The 9240-nt window shown below is 37.4% G+C and overlaps 3 protein-coding genes across 3 annotated transcripts in view; 2 read left to right on the top strand and 1 right to left on the bottom strand.

Annotated features, from left to right (window-relative positions):
* Nucleotides 1–825, bottom strand: part of LOC141444285 (uncharacterized) — a 273640-nt gene extending 272815 nt beyond the window's left edge. The window contains exons 1-2 of the mRNA XM_074109781.1: nt 634–825; nt 422–533 (exon numbers count right to left, since the gene is read on the bottom strand). Of these exons, the coding sequence (XP_073965882.1) occupies nt 422–533; nt 634–738 (217 nt within the window). The 5' untranslated portion in view covers nt 739–825. The remainder of the gene's footprint in view (nt 1–421; nt 534–633) is intronic.
* The window catches only part of LOC141444281 (U-megalopygitoxin(8)-Mo12-like), a 241785-nt gene that overhangs the window by 13831 nt on the left and 218714 nt on the right, over nt 1–9240 (top strand). The gene's annotated exons all lie outside the window — the stretch shown is intronic.
* On the top strand, nt 1568–6919 carry icln (chloride nucleotide-sensitive channel icln). Its single transcript, XM_074109779.1, has 6 exons — nt 1568–1885; nt 2651–2791; nt 3302–3391; nt 4176–4309; nt 5279–5386; nt 6137–6919. The coding sequence occupies exons 1-6, from the start codon at nt 1764–1766 to the stop codon at nt 6163–6165; spliced, it is 624 nt and encodes a 207-aa protein (XP_073965880.1). The 5' UTR covers nt 1568–1763; the 3' UTR covers nt 6166–6919.

The raw sequence follows: 9240 nt of genomic DNA, 5'->3' as shown, positions 1-9240 counted from the left end.
TTTTTCCAGCTCGGAATCATGGACCGAGTCTAACTCCCAAAGTTTGTTGAAATCGGAAAGATAAACTCAGGGTAAAACGGTAGATAGAAATGCCCACCTACATGATTCAGTTTCCTCCTTAGGATAATCCATAAATATTCATCACTCAAACGCAGACATTCATATTCATTACAGAAGCAGCTGCCCCTACCAGGATTCACTCAGGACTATTATTTTCATAGTAATTCTGTGCTATTTAATGTTCCAATGACTGAGGCATAGTAAATGTATACAAGATCTCATTTTATTGCCAAAAGGTTCCACAATTACTCAAATATACTAATAGCAACTATTGTACTTTGGAAATTTTTGTCCTGAGTTTTGTATTTTATTGCGACATCTAAAGCATCTCTAGAGGAAATTAGATAATATAAATATTTACCTGGTTCTTCGAGATTATTTGATGTTTCGACGTTTATTGGCTCAGCGAATACGATTTGATCTAATTTATAGTATTTTGTCTCTGATACGCCAACACCGACTGAATGTAATGGCTAGAAACAGAAATATTTATGTTAGACTAATAAGTGATTTACAAAAAAAATACCAGTACGACTCTTAAGTGCATGATGTAAAAAATGTAAGAAAACTTACGTCTTCTTCATTATTTTTAAACTTGTTTAAATTGTCGCTATATCCTTCGTCTGCATGCTGCGATGTATCCACAAAATTGTCAGAAGTCCCCTTCATTTCTCTCATAAGTTACTTCAGTCATTAAATAAAACATCTACTCGGTAAAATCACAAGAAAATGCAACGAAAGCAACATCAACTTGGTTGGTTGTTTTGACATTGAATTTAATTGACAGGAACAGTGTTGCCAACAACTCGGAACCCGATACTGCCATTTTTCACAGCTTGAGTAGTCTAATGTAGCCAAATTCGAACTGAGGTGAGCAGGGCTACCACGAAATTCGAAAATCGAAGTTCGTACCGTACCGTCCCTTTCACTCTCCAACGAACGAATATTACAGCTTCAAAAATAGTAATTCAGTATTTGAAAACGGAGAAAAAACTTCTAGGTTTTGAAATAAAACAACCAAATCTTCTAAAATTATTTTTCCTGGCGATACAGGAACCATAAGTAGGTTTTGTTTTTCGCTTTTGACTTGGAAATTGGAATCTTATTGGTTACAAATGAAATTGACACAGGGCTTTTATTGGTCGCTTTTAGTGCATGTTTAATTATTGCTAAGTTACAAAATTCGTTTCTGTTTTCTGAATTATTTACATTTGAAAGAAAGAAAGAAAGAAAGAAAACATTTATTCGTGACATTAATGACGTGAAGTGACAAGGATAAGAATAATAATAATAAAAACAATTAATCCTACAATCTAATTTCTGATGCAAGAGTTGTATTTTGAAAATAAAAACTCTATTTGAAGATTTTTTTTATTATTCATTAAATAATAAACACGAATAACTTTCACGTGATGGGTATTTTTCATATTTTATTTGAAATAGTTAAAAGGAACTAAACGTTAAGCACGTATATTTTTTTTTAAAATAATTTCGATCAAACTCCGTAATTGAAAACAGGCTTACTATTATTATCAAAAACTATTGATGCAAAACGCATATTAAATAAAAACGTGCTCGATTCCTTTGAATTTAAGAACATTTTTATTGAATTTTCTACTATTGAAGGCATTTTAACTTATACGTTTTTGAAATAGTTCCATCAACTCTAATAATTTCGTGGTCTGTGTCGTAAGTTGTTCGAAATGGTTGTAGTTTCGTCAACGTTTTCGGCTCCGGATGAAGGTATACTTTTCCAGACTCCTGGGACGAAACTATTGGTAGACGGTCAAGAGTTGGGCACAGCTACTTTGTACATTACAGAAAAGTAAGTAAATACGGCTTCCTTTGTTATTACTTCCCACGTACTTCGTCTTCTTTGATACTTATGCAGTGTAGACTTGAATCTCACATTGTTTTCGTAAAACGATCGGTTCGTTTTTTGTTTAGTTAATTATTCCAATATGTAGTCAAAGTTCCAAATGTAGTGCTTTGTTTGGTTATATTTTGCTTTTCATTTAAAACGGCTAAGAATCTGTTGTCTCTCCCAAATAGGTATTTGCCAAAACGGCTTGCAATGGCAATTTGTCAGAACTTACTGTTTGTGATTGGTTTTTTGGAGTTTTTTTGTATTTTTTATTTCAACTCAAAATTTGTTACTTTTACGGGTATCCCGTGAAACTTACTGGCCATGGATGCACAGAACAACAAAATGAATTCTATTATGCCAGTTTTTTAGATTTAAGTAATAAAAAAAAAATACAGACAAAACTTCGTAGTCATATCAGATATTTATAAATAATGCAGATATTTATTATTATTATTATTTATAATGCACAGGCAGCTTATAGCAGATGCATGTATATCATTGTTCACTTGTGTAATTGTCTTCAAAGTACTGATCAAGTCTGTTTTTAAAAGAATTCACTGAAGGTGCACTGATCACTGCCTCGGGCAAACTGTTCCACTGTTTCACAATGGTGAGTGTATAAAGACCAACTTATACCTTTAAGGGATCTCTACCAGTCAACTTTTCAGCGGATGAGAGAAGCATTAAGTCAGTCATGTTCTCAAAAAAAATTTTTTTTTACAGTAATGTAGTGTGGGGCGGAGGTGTGGGTGCCAACGGGGGGGCCTCCACTACCATATCTCTGCTGTACCCCAACATCTCACTGCATGCTATCCAGCGGGAGCCCGTGCCCGCATTGTTTGTTGTGCTTGGACATGAGCTAAGGTAACTTAGGTTTTATTGTTTTAATTCTGGATTTGTGCCATGCTTAGTTTTAGAATACTGACAAGGGACCAAGGGACCGGAGAGGGAAGCAATCACAGTATTTTCCCAAGAAAGTTGTGATGAAGGATCACTACGGATTTGGATCCTTAACCAACAAGCATGATGACTCTGTCAAGAGTCTCTCTAACCACTTAGAGGTTACTCAAGGGTGTACTAAATTTGGATCACTTCAGAATAGCTGCATAGCAATTTAGCAATAAATAAGTATTAGTATTTAAATATTAGATTGAAAAAAAAATTGATGTCACAATGATGATGTCCTGTGGTGCCTCAGGAACTAAAAGCATTCACCACCAGCACTGACAGTTGGAATTTATAAATGGAGAAAAAAATTGAAGAAAACAAAACTTTCCTCCAAAAAACTATCCTATTGCTTCCAGTGGAGAGTTGGGTGAAAGCTAGCCAGCATGGTCTTGAAGTTAAATTAAAATAAGATATGGATATGTACAGGTTACCGGAACTGAACCAGGGCGCCGGAGACGCCAACGAGGATGATGACGACGAGTTTGATGCTGATGATCCGCCATCTACAAACCTGCTGTAAGTTATTTTATTTTTTCCCGCCATATTTAATTTTCTGTCGCCAGTCTCTTAGATTAGATAAGCCTCAATTCTGGCCTTCCTCTAAAATATTTGTAACATTCTGGCCCCCTATGAAGAAAGTTTATCCACAACTGGTTTAAATCATTTTGAACACCCAGTGGCGTCTTTACCTATAGTGCAGGGTGTGCGTTGCACACGGGCGCAGCGGTGTTAGGGGCGCCGGCGCGGCACTTTGTACCTATTCCATTTGACCGCGCGCTTCCTAGATGCCGCTAAGTAATAAATGCCCACGGGCGCTACATGGGCTAAAGACGCCTTTGTGAACACCACAACTGCTCATTTACTTCTGCTGCTGACTATGCTAAGTTCCTATAGAATGTAAAAGCGCCGCCACATGCAGTCGCTCGGCGCCCGTATCCAGCGTCAAATCTGGGCACGTGACATATAGCGATAAAGCTGAAAATGTTGAGCTTTATCGCTGAAAAAAAAAACCTCTTCATTTTCGGAAAAAACACTGCTATTTTTTTTTCATTCCCTCCAATTTCTTTTATTTGTACCACTGCCACGACTGCCACTAAAGGAGGTTAAGAAAGCAGCTTCCAAGACGCTGCTGTTCGACGCGGCGACTTGACGCTGCTTTTTTGAGTCGCGGGAAATTCAAAATAGAGTCACGTGACCAGATTTATCGCTGCAAACGAGCGACGAGCGACTAGCATGTGGCCGCACCTTAAGTTATTAATTATGCTCTGTGGTTATGTTATATGTTGTGAATTGTTGGCAGGTTTGTCCCGGCCAACGAGACCGACCTCCAACCCATGTACCAAGCCATGATCCAGGGGCAGACGCTGCACCCCGACCCACAGGACGAGCTCGATGATGATGACCCCTACATGGACGGGGAGGAGTTTGATGAAGGTACCTTCTGTGTGGAAGTAGTGGCAGGTTTGACTCATGGCCTGTCAAGCAGGAAGTCATACATTCAAGCCAGGGCTGACACTTTTTAGTTTTTAAATTTGTTCATGTAAAGTACCTATACATACTAAGAATATCATCCCAGCCTATATGCGTCCCACTGCTGCGCACAGGCCTCCTCTCAGAACAAGAGGGCCTGGGCCATAGTTCCCACGCGGGCCCAGTGCGGATTGGGAACTTCGCACGCACCATTGAATCGATTCGCAGGTTTGTACAGGTTTCCTCACGATGTTTTCCATCACCGCAAAGCTCATGGTAAATTTCAAATGTAATTCCGCACATGAATTTCGAAAAACTCAGAGGTGCGAGCCGGGGTTCGAACCCACGACCCTCTGCTTGAGAGGCGATAGGTCAGACCACTAGGCCACCACGGCGTCAATTAAACTGAATCGCGTACCGGGTTGGAACCTCTGTACTAGTATGTATGTATGTATGTAAATACTTTATTGTACATAAAACACAAAAAGAAAACAACAAAACAAAAGAGTACAAAGGCGAACTTATCCCTAAAAGGGATCTTTTCAAGCTAACCTAAACAGGAAAGAAACATAAAGATAGGCGAACAGTAATTTATGCACAGTGAGAAGAAAGGAATAGGTATATAACATATAAATAAAAACTACTACACTACACACTAGTGATGTCATAATAAAGAATTTTATATAGACATCCCATACATCTGCCAAAGAAATTATAGCGAAATCTACTATGAAAAGGTCCAAAAAAGAATACAGACAGACGGCGGAAAGCGACTTCGTTATATACTATGTAAAGATGTATTTATGGTTAATCTGATAAAGTGCCAAACATTGTATCATTACAAACAAACAACATTGTATCATTGACAAAAGAAAAAATACGTGTTCAATATCTTCCGATGAGCTATTGAATGATATACCCCCTGTTTTGCAGGAGACGAGGAGTTCGAAGACGCCGAAGAGAGCAATGCGTCCCCTGAGGACGCGGCCGCACGTCTGCGCACACTACGCCTCGAGAACAGCAACGGGACACACGCCGCAGGTGACCCACCTCCATCTAACACTATACACTATAGTAGATTTAATGTTTTTTATTTAGCATAAAACGGGCCATTTTACCCAAGACGTTCATATAGCCACCCGAGCTGGTATGGCGAGGGTGGATAGACGCGTCGAGGGGAAAATGGGTTTAATACTCGAGTTTTACACTCTGCTTTTTACTTCGATGGCGATTTTTTAATTTTATTGATTTATTTTGATTGATTTTAGTTTTATATGAATTAAAAATTATTAAAAAGATATGTAGAAACTTTTTTGTTTGTTTGTGGCTGTTCTCACCTGAGTACCTTGGTCTCGGACGAAGATTTAATTTTATGCACTAGAGCATAAAAAGTCATTTTATGTCGCCTAGATACAGCGTAAAAACGAACTTTACGAGCATGAGAAGTGAAAATTGTATTATTTTAGGGCATACTGTTCAACAGTCGTCCACCTGTTTTGTGCAAACCGCGTCAGCTAGCGTAGGGTCTCAGGGTTTTGTGCTGAAGGCGGCAAAATCTAAAATTATTTATTTGGAACTCAAACAATATCTAATGGGTTGATGATAAACTTTTTCTTGTCATTCGTTGCTACTGTTACGGTCTTCTGAGTCACTTTAAACGGAGTCGCGGGCAACAGCTAGTCAAAAATAATTTCAAGTCAAATAAGCTGTGGTAGTATAGTGGTTTTACCTTTGGCCTTCAGTGTATATTCATGACATTAAATAATTAAAAGCTATTTTTTTTTATTTCAGATGGGGAGGACGAGATCGGTGAAGAGTGAACTGCCATGCGCGGTTGTTAGCTTTTTTAATTTTCCAATGTAAACTATGATGTAGGTATCCATGATTATAAACAGATTCGCACAATATTTAAGTGTTCTCGAATAACTATTGTGTATTTCACCAATAGCCTTTGGCAATATTTATGTTTCTAACTGCTGCCACTTGCATCTGAAGACCGGAATTTTCGTGGACGTAGATTGAGTGACATATTTGGAACCACAATTATTTTCACCACTTGTTTCTGTCACACGTTAGAAGACGATGGTAGTATGAGATGGTGTTAGCGGTCGTGAGGGTCCACGCGTTAAACTATACGGCCACAGTACAGTGGGCCAATCAACTTTTTTACCCACACTAATCCGTCCGCGACATTTTTTAAACAATTGCAGATTTTTGTAAGCAAACATGTTTTTTCTGTAATTTAATATATGGTGTACATGAATACATGCCATCCTACGTAAGTTCGTATGATTTTTTGGTAACGCAGAAGACGCGCAAAGTGTGGGTAAAATAATTGATTTTTGGCAATACAGTATTTGTCAACTTGGCCATATCCTATTATATTATTATGGAAATATACGATATGTAGCCAATGTAAGAACAAAAAAATCGACTGTTTTTTTTTTTTATGCAGTAGGTATAAGGCTATTGGTGTGCTTAGATGTCACATGATAGTATTTCTTTTTCTGTTTTCGAATTTCAAACCTTTATAACTGTTCCGTTTAATATCATGCAGTCATTGTCCACATTTAGTGTAAAAAGCAACGGCTAAAACATGAACACAGCCAATGTCTATTTGTGAAGTAGAAGTAGTACTAATACTCTTCGTGTTAATTAATTTCCAATAACTTAAGGTTTAGATTACAACATAAAGTAAGTTTTAAGTTATTGGCCGCGGAGCCTGCGGAGGACTACATCATTCGTTATGTTAAGCTTCTAATTTTAATTTATTGTTTAACTCCACGCATTTCAAACTAACGTACGTCCTTTGACTAATTTGGTTATATTTAAAATGTCTTTGATAAAATTACAGATTGATTCACAAGAGATTGAATGAGTGACAGAAATTATGCGTTTACCTATTTGAATAGACTTCACACAAATGTGAAAATGTCATGCATCTTATTTTTCTACAAAGTGACATTTATTAGATGGGTTCTGGCACCCCACCGAAACTGGCACTATAACCGAACAAGACTAAAGTCTTCTGGCCGTGTCTTATCTAACCAATCTGGTCGTGTCTTATCATTCGAGAAATCATCGCATAGATCGATGGGGCCATATTATCCCAAAAATTCAACTGATTGACATTTGTTTAGTTTAATCCATTCGCGCCAGCTTTTGTGAATCAATTCTGTGCGTGGACACGCTCTTACTCTGAAAATTAATTGTCTGTGTACTAGAGATGGGTAAATCCGGATCTGAAGATTCAAAAGAGTCAGATCCTCAAGCGGATCCGAATCCCTTAATGACTCCTTTCAAATCTTATCGACTCCGGAGTTACTAACTCCGACCAAGTCCGGCCGGATCGAGCGGCTCGTGATCGCCGTCACACTCACTCGGCTCGGATCGGATCTTATTTTATTTGTTAATTGCAGGGTCCAGTTAATGTACGATCTGTAACGTTGAACATGTCAAATGTGTGTGTGGAATTATGTTGTCAAATTAAATAAAGATTAAAAAGAAAAATGAACGAAATACATAATGGTCATTTATTTGATAACATAATTTTCGGTGAAATTGGCATTTTTCATATTTTACCAATGTATCCTGACCCTGATTTAAAAATCATGTCGAGGGATAGTGTTCTTGAACACTTGTCCTATTCTGATCCAAAAATAATTAAACGTTACGAAGATAAAGGCAAAAATGTATTTGAATTTAGTTTGACCTTCATATTGGTGATAAAGGATGAACTCCTTAACCTGAAAAGTAAATCCCTTAGACTATGGAGGTGAATCCACAAGTATCTAGGTTTGTCTATGGTATCTGTCACGCTGACATTAAATGTCAGTCAGTTTGTCTTGTCATATTCTATTTTATCCGTGTGGTTTCTGGAATTTTGCTATCAAGTTGCAAAAACTACAATCACCGTACAACATGCATAAGAAGAATATATTTATCTTTAATTTAACTGACATTGGCCCAAGCCTTATGGCCGCCATTAAGAGAAATAAATAAATATTCTATTTTAATTTTTTCCATTAATTAGGATTTTAATAGAGAAGAAGAAGACATCGAATAGAATAGAATTTCCGTGCGTCGTCTTCATGTAATATGACCATGGATTATAAAAAATCTTTCGTACCTTCGTGCAAAAATAGCACGACAACAACTGAAAAAATAATTGTTCGTATTAGAGATTTACGAGAACAATGGCGTAGAGCAATAAATATTGATTACTATAAAATTTATACACAGTATTGTTGTGAAGACCATTTCGACGTATGTAAATTAAAAGGGCCGTGTGAACATCGGTTGCAGTATAGTTCTTAAACTCTAAAATATATGAGTGAACAATCTAACTAAACCAACCTATACTTACCTTAATGTTTCAATGTTGTTTACAGCCAGAAGTAGATTTAAAAAATTATATGCAAGTTAAAGCAATTAACAAGAAGCCAGTACTCAAACCTACAGCGAAACTTCGCTATACTCTAATGTGTACTCAAAATGAGGTTTGTTATATTTTAATTAATTGCATCAATGTTAATCTTTGTTACATATAAAAAAAAAAATATTATTACATTTCAAATTTACTTTAATAAGCTTTACAGTGAAGGCAAACTGCACAAGGCTGTGAAATAATTCAATGGTGTGTGAAGTTCCCAATCCTCACTGGGCTCACGTGGGAACTATGGCCCAAGCCCCTCATTCTGGGAGGAGGCCTGAGAATGAATTAATCTAAGTGAGTCTAGCTAGGCGAGTGTTCTGATCGCCAAGTGAGTTGCTGCAACAAACTAGTGGAGCGAGAGTTCTCACTGGAAGTGGGAAACAGTGATCAACTATATATGCAATGCATCAGAGGCGGCCTTAGGGGGTAGCGAACAGTGCAATCGCCCGGTGTCTCGCTC

Source organism: Choristoneura fumiferana, chromosome 29, assembly GCF_025370935.1.
Source record: "Choristoneura fumiferana chromosome 29, NRCan_CFum_1, whole genome shotgun sequence".
NCBI classification, from domain to species: domain Eukaryota; kingdom Metazoa; phylum Arthropoda; class Insecta; order Lepidoptera; family Tortricidae; genus Choristoneura; species Choristoneura fumiferana.
This window is presented reverse-complemented; position numbering and strand designations above follow the sequence as displayed.